We start from the raw sequence: 22385 nt of genomic DNA, 5'->3' as shown, positions 1-22385 counted from the left end.
AACAGCCTCCTTGTCGTGGATCTTCTCACTGCATGTCTGTCAAGGAAGAGAGACAGGAAGGGTCAAGTTCTGGCCACCAGAGCACCGAGAACAGGTGACAGGAGGCTAGTGTGGGAGCCGAGCCTGGACCTCAAAGCCTAATTCTCCTCATCTGTACAGCAGGATTGGGGTCATCAATGATCTCAAATGCCCCTGGGCAGTTTCTGGCTGTGCTGCATCTAACTCCCCCACCAGAATTACGTCATCCAGGCTGGGCCAATCAGAGCTCCAAAAGTGACCCCCAAGGAAAGAGACACCATTCTTATTCCAAATGTGGCAGCAGCAAAAAAGAACCCAGTGGCCCGCTGTTCAGTTGGTGCTGACAGCCACAACCTGGCAGCTACTGCTCTGGGCTTGTCCCACCCTGGTTCCAGAGACAGTCCCCTGGGACCTGCACTGGTTTTCTGATCTGCATCCCCAGTCCACGTGAGCCCCCAATAAAATCCTCTCCTGCCTCAGTTCCCCAGAATCAGTGTTTGTTTGCAACCAAGTCCCCTGACTGACGCACCACTTCCACAGGCCATCATGAGGATGGAATGGGGCGATGCAAAGGGCCTGCGGTTCACTGTTTGGTTATGCAGTGTGTTGCTACATGACGACTGGCACCTGAGGCTTATGTGCAAACTCCACCACTGTGACCTTATTGATCTTCACACCCAGGGCTAGGCTAAGGCAGAAAATGCGATTCTCATTTACCAAAGAGGCAAGTGGGGCTCAGAGAGGGAGAGTGACTTATCCAAGGTCACACAGCTATTTAGGGTCCTTGCTTTTCATAGGGCACAACTGAAACCAAGAGAGGCCAAATGTTTCTCCCAGACATGGAAGGATGGCAAGGGCAGAGGACCCTTTCCACGTCCAAACCACAGGTAGGAACTATGTGGAAGAGACCCCGGGGCTGAGGAGCCCAAGGCATGAGGGCATGGCCCTGTGGAATAGGGTTAGTATCCTCCTGTCATGTCCCCCACAAGCAGGGAACTTTCCAGTGGAGCAAGGAGCCAAGAGAACACAGGTGGCAACTGCCCTACTCACCTCTTTCCAGCTGTTGTCCTGCTTCTCCAGATCTGAGTGTTTCAGGACCCAGGGGTCGGCAGCCTTCTGCAGCTGGATAAGGGCAAAGCGGGTGGGTCAGTGGCAGGCAGAGCTGGTCAGCGGGGTCCCGCTCAGAGCAGGGCCACTCCCAAGGCTCCACTCTGCAGCTCAGAGGATCTGCATCATGGGCTCGGGGCCAACTTCTCAGTGGGTAGCAGCTCTGAGCCACTCCAGGTGGATTTGGAAAATCATAATAAAAGCAAATACTTGCGAGCATCCTTCTAAATGTCACTATATCTAATATAGTACCAGTTTTTATTGCTATGTTCATTCATGCTGCAGTTCAGGGAACAGATTGGCTAAGGAGCAGCTAGGGCACATCAGGTGGCAAAGACGAGACCCACGTGCCCCCGCTGCTCGGATCCCAGCACTCTTCCCGCTGGGCCTGGAGGTGGCCGGCGGTTGCCTCCCCTCCTGGAGCTTCATCAGGTCCAGGTGGCATGTAACGGAACCCACTCAGTACGTGCACATTAGCTAACTGAATCTTCACAGCAACCATATGTGGTAGATGTTACTATACTATGGTTGTTTCCCTTTCACAGGTGAGAGGATCGAGATTGAGAGAAGAGGAGGAATTGTCCCAAGGTCAGGCCGTTGAATGAGTTGCAATGATAGCGACAATAGTGTAGCAGATCCTGTGGCTTGGTGGCCTCACCTGTGCCATCTGGTGCCGCGACCTCCTTGAAGGATTATCCTGGGCAACTGGAACTCAATCACTGCCAGTGACAGACAAAAGCAGGAGTCCAAAGGGCTGGCCCGGAAGCCAACCCCTTGCCCTGAGGTGGACCAACTGTGGGGTGGTGTACTGTCTACACCCCTGAGCCTGTCACAGGATCAGGCTGAGGGCAGGTTTTGCTGGAAAGCACGTCCTTGCTTGGCTTCTTCCCCTTCCCTGCCCTGGCTTCCTCCATCCCTTAACGAATCACACACACAGTAACCAACCCATCTTGGTTTGCCCAGGACTTTCTCAGTGTTAGCACTGAAAGTGCCACGTCCCAGAAAACCCTCAGTTCTGAAGAAACTGGGAGGCTGTGGCTGGGACTGTCCCAGTGTTAAAAGTGAAAGTCCAGGAAACGCCCTCAGTCCCAGGCAAACGAGAACAGGTCGGTCACCTTCCTTGCACACTTGAATCTACGTCTCAGGCTTGGCTTCTTAGGAACCCAACTAAGACCAATGGTATTATGGGCAACAACAAAATTCACACTAATGTGAAGGAACAGAAACGACAGATGAAGGCCGCAGAATCAAAGCAAGCCCCGGCGAGGGGTGGGCCTAGGAACACCCGAATCATCCCGAAGTGTTCCTGTGGCCATCTCCTTTCATTCCCATCGCTGCCCTGTGAGATGAGGTCACGTACAGTCATCCTCGAGAGGATGCGGCTCGGAGATCAGAGGTGACCTAGCTGGGGCTGTACCTGGCAGAGCCAGGTAGGGACTGGAGACTCCAGCTCAGAAGCTCTTTCCCACCAGCCACTCTGACTGTGCTGTCGCCTGGCTGTGTAACCGTCAGTCCAGTTTAAAGAAGAACGCGGCTTTGGGGGACCTGGTTTGAAATGCAGGAGGCAGAGGAACGTCAGAGAGACACAGGAGGCTGGGGCCAGAGGGCCGGCACTTCCCACGCAAGATCGCCTAACGTGGAAACAAGAGCGGGACGTGGAACCTGTGCCCCGACGAGCCAGCAGGACCTGCTCGTGGGCTGTGATGTGTTTCCCCAGGTATGATGCGGAGCTTGGCTCACAATTTCAAAATCATTTTAGGAATATTGTGTTGTTCATATAATAAAAAGGAATTATTCTTTTACACACAGGAACGTGGTTTGATGGTGCAAACAGATGCATCGAATCTACTTTCCATGTGGGACGTGGACTGTTTTGTGACTTGTCTGTCACCCAGCCATCCTGCAGGGTACTCGTCAGGCAGAGGCTCCTAGTGCGGCGAACCTCAAAGGAGCTCTGACCCCGCGGGGGCAGGGCCCAGGATTAGGCACTGTCCTGATTTGGGAGTTCTGCCAGATTCTCGTCCTGTCCCTTACTCACTTCATGACCTCGGGCAAGTCACTTTGCCTCAGTTTCCTCATCTTTAAAAAGGGTTTAGTGACTGTGACCTCACAGGGCCGTTGGAGGACTGGAGACAACATTAGAAAGAAGAAATACAAATGATCAAATAAACTCATGAAAAGATGCTCACCTTCACTAGAAATCAGAGAAATGCAAATTAAAACAACGATACATTAATAGCACTTTACATCCTGAGCTGGGCAGACATTTCAAAGCTTTGTAGTTACAAGAACACGCAAAGATAAAGCAAAACGGGCCCTTCTCCCTACGTGGCTGGTGGGAATGTAACTAGGCAAAGCCTTTCTGGCCTGTGGCTTGATGGTTTTCATCAACTGTAAATGCATACGCCCTTGAACACGGCAATTTCACTTCCAGGTATCTATCCTTCCAAAATATTTGTGCACATGCAGAAAAACATATGTGTGGAGATGTTCACTGAGGCACAACTTTTTTTTCTTCTCTTTTTTCCTTTGAGAGAGTCTCACTCTGTTGCCCCAGCTAGAGTGTAGTGGCGTCATCGTAGTTCCCTGCAATCTCAAACTCCTGGGCTTAAGCGATACTCCTGCCTCAGCTTCCTGAGTAGATGGGACTATAGATATGTGCCACCATGCCCAGCTTGAGGCATATCTTTTATTAATAATAATGAAAAACTGGAAATGATCCAGATTTCATCGATATGGAATGATAAATTATGGTGTCTCCACACTAGGAATGCCAAGTAGCAGTTAAAATGAATGAGGCTGCCTCTACACTTTTGTGAACAGCTCACCATGAATGAGGCAACATGTAAACAACACATATGTTATGATTCAATTAATGGTAAAAAAACAAAGGAAACAAAACTCTCTGAATATAAATTTAAATAGCAAGAGGCCAGGTGTGCTGGCTCACACCTGCAATCTTAGCACTCTGGGAGGCCAGGGCGGGAGGATTGCTTGAGGCCAGGAGTTCAGACCAGCCTGAGCAAGAGCGAGACCCCATCTCTACCAAAAAATAGAAAAATTAGCTGAGTGTGGTGACGCATGCCTATAGTCCCAGCTACTCAGGAGGCTGAAGCAGGAGGATCACTTATGCCCAGGAGTTTGAGACTGCAGTGAGCTATGATGACGTCACAGTACTCTAGCCCAGGAAATACAGTGAGACCTGGTCTCATAAGGAAAAAAAATTGAAATAGCAAGAAAGGGAACCCTTTTTTGGCCCCTTCCTTTGGCTTTCCCTTTGCTGCGACAGTGGGTCCTGTCGTCATCTGTGGTTTATGTATCATGCTCTGTAAACCTCTATCTTGCTCTTGCTCTATAATCCTATCTTCCTCTCCTCAATAAACCTCACTTTTCGTGCCTGCCTTTAAAAAAAGGAAAGAAGTAGGTTGGAATATGCTATTGTAATATTTAGGTCTTATAAAAAGGTAGAGTCCAGATTTATGTAATTAAAATAGAAAGTAAAAGAAAGGAAAAGTCAAAGTAAAGAGTAGTGTGTAGCAGCATGGTAGGTGGTGGCTGAGTGTGTGAGATGAACTGTGATGGGCTGTGATGATTGATAATAGCTTTTCCTTTCCCCTTCTTTTGGTCAGAGGACTCCAGTTTTCCCATGGGAACCACTCTTAGTTCCTCCCTCTTGGGTTTTGGTAGGCTCCAAGGGTGAGCACATGACTCACACTTGGCCAATCAGAGCCTTGTGGAAATGGACCTCTATCTGTTGTGACTGCTAAGCTGTAAGATATGAGCATGAAACACAGTGGCCATATTTGAGGATAGCTTAAGAGTAAAGCTAACACAGAGGAAAGCAGGAGCAACTGAGTCAGAGAGAAAGATCTGGTTCCTACTGCATTCTCTAAGCACCTGGATCCAACTATACCTGAAGGAGAACCTACCTCTGGGGGTACGGGGGAGGCCTCACCTGACTTAGGCGGTTCTGCAGCTCCTTCACCTGCTGTTCCACCTGCTGCTTCTCCCCCTGCAGCCGCTCCACCAACTGCAGTTTCTCCTGGCTCCAGTTGCGTTCGCTGATCTGCAACTGCCGCGTGAGCTCCATGACAGCGCTGTAGGACTCAGCCAGGAGGTGCTGCTGCTCCTCACGCTCCCTCTGTAGGGCTGCCTTCCAGTCGGGCCCTGCCCTCTCCCCGGCTCCCTTGCCAGCCTTCAGCTCCATCTGCGGAAAGAAGTAGATGGGGCAGCTGGTACCAGGAGGCCCCTCCTCTCTGCCCTCCTCCCGCCTTCCCTCCTGGGTGCCAGCAGGGGGCAGGGGGACAGAGGTCTCCTGGGAAGACCCCTCAGCTGGTTAAGCCTTTGCTGATCTCCTCACTCAGAACTAACCACTCCTCACAATAAAGGTTTGTAGAGCTCTTTCTATAAGCCAAGCTCTGTGCTGTGGCTTTTCAGGTATTATGTCAGTATCCTTGTGAAGACTCTGCAAGAACTACCATTACCCATGTCTTACAGAGGAGGAAGAGGTTCAAAGGGGTTGTTTGTGCCAGGTCACACAGCAACGACATGGCAGAGGTTCCCAGTTACTGTTTCTCATGATAGTTCATCAACTGTTAGCAGCAGTATGGGCTTTGGGTAATGGGGGACATGTTATTTACATACATCCCCTCCTAGAGAGCAGGGGCTTCCCCTTGTCCACAGGCCCTGCATGGGGACACGCACACACAGTCATGTGACGCGTATGTGCAGGAATCACCCCAGCATGACTGCTTTCTTGGTCCCAGACCTTAGGGTGGCAGGAGGGAAACATGTAACCTCAAGACTCAATGTCCCCCACACGTCCCTGGCTGTGGTCCAGGAAACCAGCCTCCACAGGGCCGGTCAGGTTCTAGGGGGAGGAGCACCTGGAATGGCTGGGTTTGGGGGAGCAGTGGGAGCGGTGGACACAGTGGAATGTGCAGATGGGCAGGAGCTGTGAAATCAGCAGGGAAGACAGCAGCCCGAGGAAGAAGCCAGTAGTCCACAAGCACCAGGAAGATGGTGGCATCAGGTCATGGGAAGTAAGGAGGGGCAGAGGTTTAGGGAGCAAGGATTAGTCTCCACTTATTAGCCAGGAGACGCTGGGAGGAAACTTAACCCCTCTGTGCCTATTCTGTCATTTGTCCAGTGGAAATCATCACAGTGCCACCTCGCGAGGGTGGGTGATTCTGGGAAGGCAGCCTGCACCACAGAGCTGGGGGCTGGAGCTCTCTCTGAGTGCAGGAAGCCACCCTCTCACTTTCCAGACCAGAGGTGGGCAGCAACCTGCCCCCAGGCACACAGCAGACTCCAGACTCCCAGAGCTCCTGGTTAAGGCTCCTCTGGTCAGGCTGGGTTGCTGAAGGGAAGGCCTCCAGGCTTGGTGGAGGGAACAAACCAGGGCCAGGTAACAGGGTTAAGGGGATCCTACAAAGACAGCCCAGGCAGTGTGAAGACCATCACCAGGTGCAGACAGGCATTTAAGCATGCTGGCCTCACTTGTGTGCCCAGGTGCCACAGAGGGGCCTGTGACACTCCTTGCCTCTTTGTCAATCCCCTGCCTTCCTTCCCTGCTCCAGTGACTCCCACTCCCCTCTGTTTCTGGTACCCTGGCTGTGTGATTCGAAGCAAGCTTCTTGCCCTCTCTGGGCAGCAAGGCAAAGTCAGGGGGGTTCCTATGCCTCCAAGACCATGGCTTGGGCAGCCTACTCCCAGATCCTACAGCTGAAGGCTAGGCTGACAGCAAGGGGGCAGACGTCTCCGAAAGGAGGGGGCCTCACCTGGGTGGTATGGCCTTTGAGCTCTGCCCGCTCCGTCTCCCAGGTGGCCTTGGCCTTGGCAAACTGTTGCTGAAGCTCAGTCAGACCACGGCGTTCATCCCGGAGCAGCCAGCATAGCTCCTTCAGCGTCACCTTCATGTCGGCCAGGGTCTTGATGTACTCATTGGGCTGCAGACAGAGGCAAGGCGGGGTCAGAGGAGGGGAGCCTGGGCTCAGAGAACTCACTAGGAGTCCAGCTCGGGACTCTCCCAGGCCTTGGGCAAGTCCTGTGAGACTTGACCTCTCTAGTCATCTCACCCACAAGATAGGGATGACAAGCCTAGCCCTGGCCACCTCCTAGGCTGATGCGAGTCCCACCCCCGACATAAACAGAAAATCCTGCAGTTACAGTAATAATTATTCAGCCTGAATCTGAGCTGAGTAACCCGACTGCTTCGAGACTCTGCAGTGTTAGGCCCTGCGTCCTTCTCTTTGCTCAGGGTCTGCCTCTCTGACCCGCTGCAGGCCAGATGCGACGTCTGATCCACGGAGCCTCCCTAACCATGCCTGACTCAGTCCCAAATCTCTCCTGGGCCCACGACCTCATTTCCCACCCGCACCCCAGCTCAAGTGTGTGCTCCTGTGATCCTGAGCCCCTGCTCTCTCTGATCTGTGGCTTGATTTGAGAGCTCCTGACCCCAGGCCACAAGGCTCCTCTTCATATGACCCTAGCTTGATGTCCTCACCCCGCTATGTACATCCTGAGCCACACCCAGTCCCAGCATACCTTGCCACACCTCTGTGCACACAGTTCTCTGGGTCCACAGTGGTCTTCACCCCATTCTCTATCAGGCAAGCTCCTAATCATCCTTCAAAGCCGCTACGTACAGCCCCTCCTCTGTGGTATGGTCCCCTATACTCCAAGTAGAATTAGTTGCTCTCTCACCTGTGGCCCCACAGTCCATCATCTGGCACTGTCACTGCCCTGGGATGACTTATATACCCCATAGCACTGAGCATCTGGGAGCAAGTGACCAAGCGATAACCCTGTGCAGCACGGGTGCCCAGTGTAGGGCCAGGGCCAGAGAAGGCAGCGGGAAGTGATGAGTAGATGGGCAAAGGAACAAGTGGACAAGACTGGGAAAGGGCTGAGAACGCACCGTGTTCTGGGTCCAGCTGTCCCCTGTGCAGGCCTTGTTATCAGAATGCTGAGCGTTGATCTCCTCTTCCTCCATCAGTAGGTACAGCTCCTTCATGCTGTTTACCTATTTTTTAAAAACCACACTCAACAGGAGGTGGGAGGATGTCGCATCTGGGGCTCCAGTAGCCCAGACAGAAGAGGGCTGCACAGCCAGGCAGAAGACATCTTAGCCCAGCACTGATTTCCCACATCTTAACTTCGGCCCTCGGCACTGTGTAGGCTGAGGTGCACAGCCTTCTGGGGGGCATTGAATGTAAATATACATCCGTACATAATACAACTTTATAACTAGATTATTATTCTTTTTTTGAGACAGGGTCTCATTCTGTTGCCCAAACTGGAGTGCAATTGCATGATCATAGCTCACTGTTACCCTCAACTCCTAGGGCTCAAGTGATCCTACTGCCTTAGCCTCTCGAGTAGCTGGTACTACAGGCGCTCATAACCATGCCGAGCTGATTTTTTTTGTTTTTGGTAAAGACCGGGGGTGGGATCTTGCTATGTTGCCCAGGCTGGTCTTGAACTCCTAGCCTCAAGTGATCCTCCCACCTTGGCCTCTCAAAGTGCTAGCATTATAGAAGTGAGCCACCACACCCAGCAAAACTAGATTATTAAATTCGCCTAGATACTGCTGCCTGCTAAAGACCCTGTGTAAAAGACCAACCAGCCCCAAGGGACTTTCTCCTGCTGAAGCAGGACTGAGTCTGTCTTCCCTGCCATGGTGTACCCGCCATCTGCCACGTGCCCAGTAAAGGACTGGTTACAACCAACATGCTGAATGAGCCCATGAATGCGCGGAAGGAAACCTGCAAACTGACAGCACAGATATGGGCCTCAGAGCTGTGTAAACACCAGCTGAGTGTCCCTTCCCTATCCCTTTCCCTGCCCTCCCCACCACAGTGTCAGTCCCAGGCCCGGGCTCAACCATACCTCAAGGAAGTCATCCCCCTCGCTGGGCAAAACCTTGCCCTGCCGCCAGCGCTTGAGGAACCACCTGAGCTTCATGAAGAGCAGCAGGAAGTTGTGCTTGAACTGCTGGGACTCCTGCACCAGCATGTTCTTCTCCTGACTCCAGAATTTCTGCTCCAGCCTCCGCTGGAGGCTCAGACTCTGCAGCTCAAACTCCCGCCTCAGGAGCGCCCTCTGCTGGTCCTCCTTCAGCTGCAGGGGGACAAGAGCTTGAGCAAGCTCCGCTCGCTGGCCGCACTACCCCACCCCATGCAGACCCCAGACAAGGGCAGAGGGTTAAATCCACGAGGGGCCTGTGGGTGATCGCTGCCCGGGATCCCACCTCTAGCAGCTCATTCTACTGAAATAAGCATTGCCCTCTGCTCCTCTGGGGAAGGGAAGCTCATAAAAGCAGCAGTAGCCACAGGGACGATGGCTCTGTCTGACTGCAAAAACCATGACATCAACAGTGAGCACCTACTGGGCGCCCAGTGTTTCACATGAGCTTTCCCATTCAATGAGGAAGCCACAGGGGTGAGTGATGATGGCAGGGAGGGTGACTCACGTGGAGGGCAAAGGGCCTGCTGGGACTGAGGAAGGCTGACAAACATGCAATGCCCTAGAAAGCAATGCAATGTCATGGCCAAAAGGGACCTGGATTCCAGTCCCAGCCCCACTTTGCTCTGGATGTGTAACCCTTGGCAGAGCACTTTACCTATCCGGGCATCAGTCTCCCCATCTGTAAAATGGGGACACCTCACAGGGAAGGGCAAGAGGACTACAGGACGTAATGTGTAGAAAGTGCATTGCACAGGCCTGGTATACAGTAAGGGCTTAATAAATGCCATTCCAGGATTTTTTTTTTTTTTTGGAGACAGGGTCCCGCTAGAGCGAGATGACGCCACTGCTAGAGCGCAGTGGCGCATCATAGCTCACTGCAACCTCAACCTCCTGGGCTCAAGCCATCCTCCTGCCTCAGCCTCCCAAGTAACTGGGACTACAGGTACGCACCACCACGCCTGGTTGATTTTTTCTATTTTTAGTAGAGATGGGGTCTCGCTCTTGTTCAGGCTGATCTCGAACTCCTAGCCTCAAGCGATCGTCCTGCCTCGGCTTCCCAGAGTGCTAGGATTACAGGCTTGAGCCACCATGCCCAGCCCTATTATCTTGATTAGCAGCCAACCCTAATGGGGGCACCATCTCATAGATGGGAAACTCAGGTTGTCCTGAGAGAAAACAGGACTGGCCCAAGGTCACATAGGCAGCCAATGACAGGTCCAGCCCAACACAGCTAATGCACAACCACAAGTGCAGGAACACCCAGCAGGGCATGGGGGCTGACATTCCCGCCTTCTGAGGACCGCTGGATCCCCACGGCCTCTGCCTCCAGCTCGGAGAGGCTGCTGGAGTAGATGCATGGAAAGCGCTGGGCAGCACGCACCTGGATCATTTTCTGGTTGAAGTTGTCAGCCTCCTCCTTCCGTAGCTGCCGCTCCTGGGAGAGCTGCTCTTGCAAGCCCCGAAGGCTGTCATGGGCCTCAGCCAGCACCAGCTGCAGCTCCTTGATCTAGGGTGGGGACAGGGGACACAGATAAGAAGGAGGGAGAGAGAGGAGGAAGAGGACAGAAGCTGTGAGCTAAGGATCGGAGTGGTAGGGGAGCCACAGTCAATCAGACCCAAGCTGCCCACGCACAAATCAGGCACAGCCCACCTCTGTGGGCTGCAGGACGATTAAATGAAACGCTGCGTATCGAATCTAGCTATTGTTATCATTTTACCTTGATCATCTCTCTTTGAAATTTATGTGAAGAAAACAATATGCTGTGAAACCTAAGTTTGATTCACAAAGATATTCAGTCTCATTGTTTATAACTGCGAAGTTTTAGAAACTTAGATAATAAATGACAGGGACTAAAGTGTGTTTAATGGATCTATACATACGTAAAAACCCACTCAACTGTACAATTAAGGACAGCGTTTTGGTTTTTTTGGTTTTTTTTGAGACAGGTTCTCACTCTGTCACCAAGGCTAGAGTGCAATGGCACAATCACAGCTCACTGCAGCCTCGAACTCCTGGGTTCGAGTGATCTTCCTACCTTGGCTTCCAAAGTGCTGAGATTATAGGCGTGAGCCACCGCACCCGGCCGCCACTGTCTTTTATTGTGTGTGTATTATTATATTACACTTCAACAGAAAGTAAAAAAACAAACCAAAAAAAAGACATATACTTCAATAGAAAAACAAATAAAGGACATGGACTAATGCTAAATGTAAACAGTGGTTGACTACATGAAGATCTTGTAATGTTGACTTTCTTCCTTCTATCTTTATACAGTGCTACTTAGGGATCTTGTTGTAGTTATTTATTGTTTATAATGACTATGTAAAAAGATCTTAAGAAAAAGATAAAACTACATTTTGGTGGGGAAACTGTGTTTTAAAAATCTGTAGCTAAACAGGCAAAATTAACCTATTCGGGTAGAAGTACAGATGGTGACTAGAAGAGCACACAGGGACCTCTGGGGGCAGGTTCTGCTCTGTTTCTGGGTCTCTCTGGGTGCTAATTACACAGGACTGTTTGGTTTGTAAGAATTATCTGAGCTGTTGACTTAACAATATGAGCACTTTTCTGCATGTGTGTTATATTCGATAACATTTTTTTTTTTTTAATTTTTTTTTTTGAGACAGAGTCTGGCTCTGTTGGCCTGGCTAGAGTGCCGTGGTGTCAGCCTAGCTCACAGCAACCTCAATCTCCTGGGCTCAAGCCATCCTGCCTCAGCCTCCAGAGTAGCTGGCACTACAGGTATGCACCACCATGCCCGGCTAATGTTTTCTATATATATATTTTTAGTTGTCCAGATAATTTCTTTCTATTTTTAGTAGAGACGGGGTCTCGCTCTTGCTCAGGCTGGTCTCGAACTCCTGACCTTGAGCGATCCACCCACCTCGGCCTCCCAGAGAGCTAGGATTTCAGGCGTGAGCCACTGCGCCCTGCCCTCGATAACATTTTTTTTTAAGTATGTCAGGTAACAGAGGAAAATGTTTACACTATCATATTAAGCAAGGGGAAAAAGAGGGCAGGGAAATGTTAGCCCCAACTCCTGCATAAAATCTTGCCAGGCATGGCAGATGTCCCTTTGTGAAAGAAAATAAACATTTACATTATATGGCCAATAATGTGATAATTTGGCAATGGGAGGCACGCTGACTTGAGGTATATCCTGTACACCTGTTTTGTATTAAAAATCCTCGCAGGTCGATGTCTCCCAGACATTAGCAATGGAGAGAGACGGAGGTGGTCTCCTGAACTCAATCCCTCTTAGGACTTTGCATTTTTTGCTTTATCCCTTATTTCTTTTATTTTCTTACCGAGCTCTCCAATTATCTCCTTTGTATATATATTTTTTGTCCTTCTTTTCCTGTTTGCTCTGAGAATATTATGTTCCTTCCATGAAGGATGTGGAATGTGCTTGTCTTTGGACTGTCATCTGTCACACCTAGCCTGGGAGGTACCCAGCCAATATGTGTTGAATGAACGATGGACCAGATGTTCACGGTTATATTCTATGGATCACAAGTCACACCAGCTTTAGATGTTTTGAAGGCATAAATAAATGATCAAATATTAAAAAAATCCTTGCAGGGCTAACTACTGTGCTCTCTCTCTGGTATCCTCCTTGAACTCAGCGTTCAACATGAGGCTGGGCAATTAAACTGCTCAGTAAACAGCGGCTGAATGAAACAATGATTGAATGCATGCAGGAAGTTATTCTCTCTACAAGTGAGCCTATAGGGATAGGCCTATTTCCTTTCTCTCAGAAAATGAGAACTAAGTATTTCATTTTCTTCTCTTTTTGCCATGGCTTTTAGGAAGCTCAGACCACCTAACTTAGTGAGTTTGACCCATCAGCTTGAAGGAAGTTTCTCCTCCCTACATGGTTATGGGCTGGCCTTCCTGGGACCAGAGTTGTCTTCCCAGGGACGCTCAGAAGAAAAGGGTGCTCAGGCTGGGATATGCACAGGACCCTCCATGGTGCAGGAGTCACGGGGATACCCCACCCGGTCCACAGGAGCCTTTTCCAGCTTCGGGTTCATTAAGAGAAGCTGACGAGAGGCTCGGTAGGCTTGGGAGGGGCTCAGAACCACCCAGAATTTCTCAAGGACCAGAGAATCCTAACGGTTCTATAGCACCACTCACGCTAACCCTCCCGTATTACAGACAAGGAAGCTGCGGCCAGAGGGGAGGAACATGCCCAAGGTCACACAGCCACTCAGACAGAACTGAGACTTGAATTCAGGTCCATTGAGTCCCCATGATGTATCATCATCATCATCATCATCATCATCATCGACATCCTCTCCCAACATGGACCAGGTCTTAAGCTAAGGTTTTTTGTGAATTTAATCCTTTCAACAACCTCACGAGGCACCTTCATTTTACAGGTAAGAAAACCAAGAATCAGAAATGATTCTCAGTGAAACGATTTATCCAAGATTTCACAGCCAGCGAAGAGTGGATTTAAACCCAAACAGCCTGAGTGTAGAGACTGCTGTCTTCCTGCCACATAAATTAGTATTTCCGTTAAATGACATAAATTATTAAATTACCAGTAGATTTAATAAAAAAATCAATTTCTTCAGATGAGTTTATAAATTTCCTTTGATCAGGCTATGAGAATGGCTCAAACTTCCTTATTTCCCTTTTTGCCCTGGCTGCCAGGAAGCTTGGAACCAAATGGAATGCTCAAAACCCATTATCATCACTAGCTAACATTCTCCATGCATCACTCTGTTTGGAGGAGACCCTGGCCACTTTCCTCCTACCCAATCCCCTGCTTGCTCAGGCCTAGACCCACCTCAGAGGCGTAGGAATCATTGTCTTCAGCTCGGTAAGGTCTGAAGCTCCGGCTGGGGTCAGGCTTGGAGTCCAAGTCACCATTGCGGAAGGGCTCTCGGATCCTGGGCTCCCATTCTGGCAGATCCCTAAAGTCAGGTGGCTATATCCAGAGGCACAGGCAGAAGAGACCAAAGATAACTACGGGGAGGGGACTGAATTGTGCCAGAAACAGCCCCCACCCCAGGCCTCCTGGCTCCATAAGAGGCTCTGACCACCTACCACCTCTGCAACCCAGACCCAGCCCTGGCTAGGGGCCCTGCTACTACTCGATGAATGTTTGCTGAGAGAACGTAGGTAAGTGGTGAGTGAACACACCGATTTTGTGAATGTCTATCTTGTGCACAAACTGAGCCAGCCCCACTGTCCTATCACACACATGGCCCCTGGATCATTCCTCCTTCTAGAAGAACCAAGAGGTAGACTCAACATGGGGCAGTCTGCTCCCTTAAAAAAGCGAGAACAAGCCAGACCAACAGGGCACGAGTATAAAGAAATTATGGCACAGTTCCGTGGTGTAGTTGTTAGAAAGAAAGAGCTCAATCTCTCTCCTTCTCTGGAAATGGAAAGATTCCTGCCATTGCTCTCAGGATGAGGATCAAACCTCCCCAGTGCTCTCTGCACCCCAGCCTCGTGCCTTCTCTTCAATCAGGCCCTTGGACACACCACGCTCCTGCCTCTGGTCTGAGCTGTGCCTTTGCACAGAATGTTCCTTCTGCCAAGAACTCTCTTCCCCCACCAACCCATCCCTCTGACCTGAGGTCAGAGGCCTGCCTGACCTGGGGTCTATGTCAAGTTCCTTATTCATAAAACCATGTACTTTTCCTTCAGATCCCTCCTCCCAGTTTGTAAGTGCACATTCCTTGGCATGCTATTTTGGTTAATTCTTCCCTACGACCTGATAAAGGTCATGAAAGCAGGAATCCTCTCTGGTTTTGCCTACCCTGACACCTCTAGCACCAAGCACAAAAGGTGTGTGAACAACAAACAAAGCATCACAAACAAATGAACAAACTGATACGTTACATGAGAAACATAAACCGTGTGTACATCATACAAGTTGGGTGGAAAAGCAAATATATGATGGTACATGTACAAAAAGATTGAGAAAAATACACTATAAGGATGAAATACTCTAGATCTATGCCACTGGACAGACATGACTACCACGCACTAGAAATGTGGCTATTGGGACTGAGGAACTGAATTTTCAACTGCATATAATTGTTATTAATTTAAATTTAAGTAGCCACATGTGGCAGTGGCTACCATACAGGACAGCACCACTCCAAACTGTGAAGAGTGGTACCAGTAGGAAGTGGGAAGGGGCAAAGTTTTCACTTTTTACCTCAGAAATGTCTGAAACTCTTTGAATGTTTATATATTATTTCTGCAATAATACTTTTTTTTTTTTGGACAAGTATCTTTGCTATTTTCGTTTTTCTAAGTAGTATTTTACAGACGTCAAGGCTGGAAGTTCATTACCTTTAGAAAGCCAAGTTCCTTGCCTTTACATAGAACCTGACCCAAGATTTCTTTAAAAAAAAAAAACAAAAACTTGTTTTCAAATACAAAATTCAAAAGAGGTAAGAAAAACAGAAAGGGCAACCTGGCAAACACCTGGGGCCTCAGAATCAACCCCAATATCTATAAAACAAGTGATTTGTGGTATAGTCACTCAGTGGGACTGTATCCAGTAACGAGAATAAACCAACCACTGCTCCATGCAACAACTCACACAGGCTTAGTGGCCAGGCACCGGTGCATACCGTGTGGTTCAATGTATGTAAAGTTCACGGACAGACAAGACTAAAGCAAGATAGGGGCTACCCTTGGGAGCAGGGATGGTAACTAGAAGGGGGCACGGGGGGCTTCTGGGTGCTGCTCATGTTCTAGTTCTGGGTGGTCATTACAGGAGGGTGTTCATGGGGAACATTCGTGAAGCTGTACACTTGCGCTCGTGTCCTTCCTGGTCTGTGTGTTATGGTTCAGTTAAAATGTTTATATACATAACGTTTAAAAAAAAGGAATAGGGCCTATGGCTGGGACATCTTACCTGGAAGTCTGAGCCAAGGTCTTTGGCCAGAAGAATCTCCTTGGAGGGCCCCTGGGAGCCCAAGGCGGGCAGGGACGAGAAGGGCTCTGGCTGCTCCTTGGCAGAGCTTCCAAGGGCGGCGTCTGCCTTCCGCGCGAAGGCGTTGAGCTCCTGCTGCAGCACGCTCAGCCGCACCAGGATGGCATGGATGAGCTTGGCGTCCCTGGGGCCCTCGCTGTTGTCAGCACACTCATTGTCCAGACACAGTCGGAGGCCAGCCGAGAAGCCGTTGGCATCCGCCACCAGGACGTCGATGGCCTTACTGACCAGGGCGGCCTGCTCCCTCAGTCCAGGCAGCGCCTCTGCCTCCCTGGCTCTGCAGAGCCGGGCCACGTGGGGCTCGTGGGCCTCGCCAAGGGGAGAGGGCACACACTGGGCGGAGTCCCCAGCCTCGGCGTCCGTCTCCAGCATTGGCCGCGTGCTCTGGCAGGAGGCAAGGTCGCAGCGCTGGAGGTTGGACAGCAGCACGCGGTTCTCGTACTGCAGCTTCTTGACCTTGCCGCTGAGCTCGCCGATCTGCAGTTTGGCAGCAGCCAGCTCCTCCTGCGAGGGCTCGCTGAGCACGGAGCAGCTGTCCTCCGACAGCGCCACGTCCAGCTCGTGCTCGGAGCGGAACTTGGCCAGCTCGGTCAGCAGCAGCTTGTTCTGGTCCTCCAGCTCGGCCGAGGAGCGCCGCAGCAGCTCCGCCTCCTCCTCCACGAACTGCAAGTGTCGCCGCAGCTCCGCCAAGCTCTCCCCGCACTCGCTGCCCCCCAGCGTGGAGAAGGCCAGGCGGGCCTCGGGGCCCCCGCAGCCGCTCCCGTGGTCTTTCATGTCGTCCATCTCGGCCCGCAGGCCTCGGTTCTCCACCTCCAGCTCCACGATGCGGCGGCTCAGCAGGTTGGCTTCCTCCTCCACCAGCTTCAAGTGCACCTTCAGCTCGGCCTCCCGTGAGTGCGGGGCATCCGCTAGCTCCTCCGCCGACAGGGCGCCGTCCAGGTCCCCGTAGAGCGAGCGGTACTTGAGCAGCTCCTCCTTCATGCTGTCGTTCTCCTTGGCGAGCTTGGTGAGCTTTTTGCACATGAGGGCCGACTCCTCCTTGGCAAAGTGCAGCTGGCACTTCAGATCTGCACTGTCCTCCTGGGGCCCGACCGCACAGGGACAGACAGGCACAAACAACCGGGAAGGTCAGTGCTGGGAGGCTTAGGACCAGCCATGGCTTTATGGGGGACACTGTGTGCTGAGATCACAGAAATAAATCAGCCATAGCCCAACCCTCAAGGAGCTGGGGGTCCAGAAGGGAAGCAGAGATTGCAATAACCTTGATAATGCAGCAAGGATGGAGCGCCACACACAGCCTGGGAGGCTGGGAGCAGGTGACATTCTGATGGGTGACCGCAGCTACTGCTACCATTGTACTACAGTTTCCTCATCTGCAAAATGGGACAGTAACAGTCCCTCCCTCCCAGAACCATGGAGAGGATTAACTGAGATAATTTAACAAAAAGGGCCTGGCACCCTGAGACAGCCCAGCACCCCTAGGAGCTGACAGTACTCTATGCCTGGCCTGTGCTATACACATACTTTATCTAATTCTAACAACGAACCCACAAGATAGGGACAGATGGGGAAACGGAGGCCAGAAAGTGAAGTGACTTGCCCCAGTCACATGGCAGTCAAGCGGAAGAGTCCAGAGTCAAATCCGAGTGTCTGACTCTAGACCTTTGGATTTGACTGTTGTGCTGTTTTGTAAGTCAGCTTGCTGCTCCTGGGGGAGTCTGAGCGTCTAAGAACCATGGGCTCAAGGTGTGGTTTGGGGAAGTGAAGTGGGCAGCAAAGCTAAGAAAATGAACAAGAAAATGGAAGCTGGGGAGGGGTGGGCACCTCTGGGGACTCCTCAGGCCACGTGGAGTCAGGCTTGAGCCTTCAGACTAAAACCTGCCCGTGGGGGCTGCTGGGAAGTACCTGCACCGAAGGCTTCTTATCTGTTTTCCCCAGGGAGCGGGTTCCTCTTTTCTTCAAGGAATGCTATGGGGAGATAAAAAAAAAGTCAGAACTGAAAGCTCACAGGGGTGATGCACGTCCAAAGAAGTCATGGTGCCTACAGTCACACGGAGGGCTCCACCCCTGCCCCGGTCCAGGCCTTGACCAGCACCAACAGGGAGCTGGAGGGGCCCCTGAGACCTCCCAGTGGGCTGCAAAAGGGGACATGCCAGAGCACCGGAGTGTGCAGGTTCCTCCCCTCTCTCTCACCTCCACATTGTGACCCTGCTGGTCTGTGCCAAGACCTGGAAATCTGGGTTTCTGTTCTTGTTTGTCTTTCATTCATTCATCAAAGATTTCCTGAGCATCTATCATGTGCCAGGCAGTTAGCTGTACAGAACGTGGCAGTGAACAAGCCTAGGTACCCAGGCAGAGTGCTGGGGTGCTTGGCCCAGATCCCCCCATCAGAACCGAGACACTCACTCCCCAGCTAAGACCTCAAAGCTGAGTGCCCCTCGCAGCAACGGCCACTGGCTGAGGGTCCAAGGTCAGGTGCCCTCCCTGGATGGACAGTGTCATTCTCAAGGGGACGCTTCTATAAACCTCTGCATGCAAATCTCCATCTCAGAGGGAATCCTGGTCTCCTGCAACTGACACCTACTGGGAACTTTAATTCAGAGTGAATACTAATAAAGAAAATGAATATGAGTACAACAAATCATAATTATACAGGAGGCTTAGAATTATCATGAGAGACTCATGGCAAATCATGATTCAAAAATCCAGAAGCAATAGGGGGAAAAAACTGATCCATTTAATTACTCAAGCAAACTCTACATGGAAAAAAAAAACACCCTAAGACATGCAAAAATATAAATGACAAACTAGGAAAACACGCTTGCATTTTATAACACCAATAAAGGGTTGATTTCCTAAATATGTAAAGAGCTTCACAAATAGAATAAAAAGGCCAATAAACCTATAGGAAAATAGGTCAGAGATATGAAAAATGATTCACAGGAAAGAAAAATGGATCTTAATCATATCACCCTACTCATGATAGAGAAATGCAAATTATAACTATGCTGAGATACCATTTCCCATCTATCAGATTGGCAAAAATCCAAATTATATGACAACGTATTCTACTGGTGAAGCTATGGAGAAACAAGAATGTTCATAAATTGCTGGCAAGAATGCAAAATGGCATAATCTCTATGTTGGGGAATTTGGGGAAATGTTAAAATAATCATTACTGAAGTTTCCCACTGTCTAAAAAAGTCCTTCAATTAAGATGCATGATTCCATTCGAACACTTCCTCCCAAGAGAAGGGTGATTCATGTTGGTGGTGTACAAAACCACGCTTAGGTTGCTTTTGACTTTAAGTTGGGCTGGTATATTTTTCAAAATGGTCCCAAGTGATCTGGATACATGCCTACTCCCAACCCCCACCTCTCACACCCCATCCCTGAAGGTGAGAGCCACTGATCTAATCCAAGCCCCACTTTACTGAAACAGACAGAGAGGGGCAGGGACTTGCTCAAGGTCCCACAGCAAATCCATAGCTGACCTGGGACCAGTTCTTGACATGGCTGTTGATCAAATTCCAAAGACTTGGTAGGAGAAAATCTGTCTTCTTTGATGAGGGGCAGAGTGCAGCTAGCACCATGGCTCCCACCCTGGGTGCACATCGGAATTACCTGGGGGAACTTAAAAAAAACATACTGATGGTCTGGGGTAGGTCTCAGGCAACAGTATTTCTAAATAGCTTCCCAAGTGATTCAAAAGTGCAGGTTGGCTCCACTGTGCCAGGGAAAGGAACTCCAGATGGGCTCTTAAGTACAGAATATCTTAAGGCCCAATCAAATCCTAAAGAGACCTTTTGAAATGCAAACGAGGCAGGAAGGCAGAGGCTGATATTTCAGATGAGGGTGCCAAGGGAGCAAGTATTTGAGCAAAGCTGACCTGGGAACATTGAAAAGCTAGAAGGGAAGAGGAGGAATGGTGGGGAGGGTCACAAAACAAGTCCTTCCTCAAGAGCCAGGAGACAGCAGACAAGTCCCAGCCTTAGAGGGAGAGCCCGAGTGGAGTGCTGAGGGGGGGGCTCCGGGGTCAGATGCTCAGGCTTCCAGATCTGGGCCCACCTACCACAAGCTGAGTGGGAGGGGCTGTGGCCTCTGCTAGGAGTTGAACTCTGGGGACCCCCACAACACTGAGTTTATGATCCCGCGTAAATCCCTTCCTCTCCCTGAAATTCCACTTTCTCATCCATAAAACTGGGCCATGGACTAGGTGACCACCGCACTGCAGACTCCCCAGAGGAAGGAAGAGCAGTGGCAGAGAGGCAAGTCAGGGGTCTCCAGAGGCACTGAGGGGCCCCAGGCAACACAGACGGACTGATGAGATTCGAGGACATGGTAAAGTCCCTCAGACACCCCGTTAAGGGAAAGAAGTAACCTGCAAAACAAAACCTACAACCCAACTATATCCACCAACTGATGAATGGATAATCCAAACGTGGCCTATCCACACACTGCGATATTACTCAGCCATAGAGCGGAATGAAGTCCTAACGCGTGCTGCAACATGGATGGCCCTTGAGGACATCACGCTAAGTCAAGGAAGCCAGTCGCTAAAGGCCACATATCCTATGATTCCACTGGCATGAAATGTCCAGAATAAACAAATCCACAAAGACAGAAAGTAGATTAACGGTTGCCAAGAGCTGGGGGAGGGCAGAATGGGGAGTGACTCTTAATAGGTACCAGTCTCTTTAGAGGAACAGGGTGACAAAAATGTTCTAAGAGTGGTGATGGTTGCACAACTCTGCAAATGTACCAAATATACCAAAATCTACTCAGCTGTACAGCTGTAGTGCTGTAATCCTAGCACTCTGGGAGGCCAAGGCGGGAGGATTGCTTGAGCTCAGGAGTTCGAGACCAGCCTGAGCAAGAGTGAGACCCCGTCTCTACCATAAATAGAAAGAAATTAGCCAAACAACTAAAAATAGAAAAAATTAGCCGGGCATGGTGGCGCATGCCTGTAGTCCCAGCTTCCCGGGAGGTTGAGGCAGGAGGATCGCTTGAGCCCAGGAATTTGAGGTTGCTGTGAGCTAGGCTGACACCACAGCACTCTAGCCCGGGCAACAGAGTGAGACTCTGTCTCAAAAAAAAAAGGGCAAACTTCATGGTATGTGAATTATATCTCAATAAAACTGTTACTATGGCCAGGCACAGTGGGTCACGCCTGTAATCCTAGCACTCTGGGAGGCCGAGGCAGGAGGATTGCTTGAGGCCAGAGTTCAAGACCAGCCTGAGAAAGAGCAAGAGCCCCCGTCTCTATCAAAAAATATAAATATTAGCCAGGCATCATGGTGCATGCCTGTAGTCCCAGCTACGTGGGAGGCTGAGGCAGGAGGATCTCTTAGGCCCGGGTGTTTGAGGTTGCAGTGAGCTATGATGACACTGCTACACTCTAGCCTGGGCAAGAGAGTAAGACTCTGTCTCAAAAATAAATAAATAAACAAACAAATAAAATAAAACTGTTACAAAAAAAAAAACCCTACAGCATGTTTCCATTGTACAAAAATATGATGTGTGTATTTGTATCTATGTGTGTTAGTACCTACGTGGGGGGAAGGTCAGAAGAATATACAGCAGGCTGATAATAGTAAGAACACAAGGGATTCACACCTTGTATGTTTTCCCCTCAACTTTAGTGGAGGTGGGGAAGGGGAATATAGTCTTCCAGATTTTTTCCTTAAAAAAATTTTTTTTAATTATACGGTATTTGTTCAAAAAAACCCAATATACAAAATATATTCTCACTGTACAAAATGTACACAGAGCAGATAAAGCCAAAGTCTCTCTTTCTACAGCCACCCAGGGTGCCCACTGCTGACTGGTCTGCAGGGGCTCCTTCTGGACCTTTGGCTCTGTGTTTAAAATACTGAAATAGATGGTACTATTTTAGATTTTCTTTCCTTCCCATGTTTATTTGATTCTGTGATCTTTGATTTTTATAATAAGCACTTTGGGCAGAAGAAAACCAAAAACAAACATCGAGCATTTTTTAAAAAAGTGTCCATGTTCATGCTATATTATTCTGCACATTACGGAAACAGCGTACAATATAATTCCATCTTTATTTTAAAAAAGAAAAAATACATAGAAATATGCATTATATGAGCATGGAGAAAGGTCTGGAAAGATACAAGGCAAATTGCTGATCATGGCTTAGGCTGAGCAGTAGAATCAAAGGAGGTAGATAGGGAAAGCTTTCTGCTTTTACTTTATGTATGGTTTATCATCATCTGTATTATTTTTGAATAGATGACACATTCGCATGGTTCAAAATTCTGAAAATACAAAAAGGAATACAACAGACCCAGTCACCCTCTT

At 49.8% G+C, this 22385-nt stretch overlaps 1 protein-coding gene across 1 annotated transcript in view; it reads right to left on the bottom strand.

Moving 5' to 3' along the window:
* Positions 1–22385, bottom strand: part of SOGA1 (suppressor of glucose, autophagy associated 1) — a 41370-nt gene that overhangs the window by 7188 nt on the left and 11797 nt on the right. The window contains exons 3-12 of the mRNA XM_012658945.1: positions 17967–18029; positions 15984–17141; positions 13890–14030; positions 10475–10600; positions 9016–9246; positions 8045–8149; positions 6906–7073; positions 5081–5332; positions 1069–1140; positions 1–36 (exon numbers count right to left, since the gene is read on the bottom strand). The exon at positions 1–36 is cut by the window's left edge and continues 4 nt beyond it. Coding sequence (XP_012514399.1) covers positions 1–36; positions 1069–1140; positions 5081–5332; positions 6906–7073; positions 8045–8149; positions 9016–9246; positions 10475–10600; positions 13890–14030; positions 15984–17141; positions 17967–18029 — 2352 coding nt within the window. The remainder of the gene's footprint in view (positions 37–1068; positions 1141–5080; positions 5333–6905; positions 7074–8044; positions 8150–9015; positions 9247–10474; positions 10601–13889; positions 14031–15983; positions 17142–17966; positions 18030–22385) is intronic.

This window comes from Propithecus coquereli, unplaced genomic scaffold (genome assembly GCF_000956105.1).
Source record: "Propithecus coquereli isolate 6110/MARCELLA unplaced genomic scaffold, Pcoq_1.0 Scaffold590, whole genome shotgun sequence".
Lineage (NCBI taxonomy): Eukaryota > Metazoa > Chordata > Mammalia > Primates > Indriidae > Propithecus > Propithecus coquereli.
This window is presented reverse-complemented; position numbering and strand designations above follow the sequence as displayed.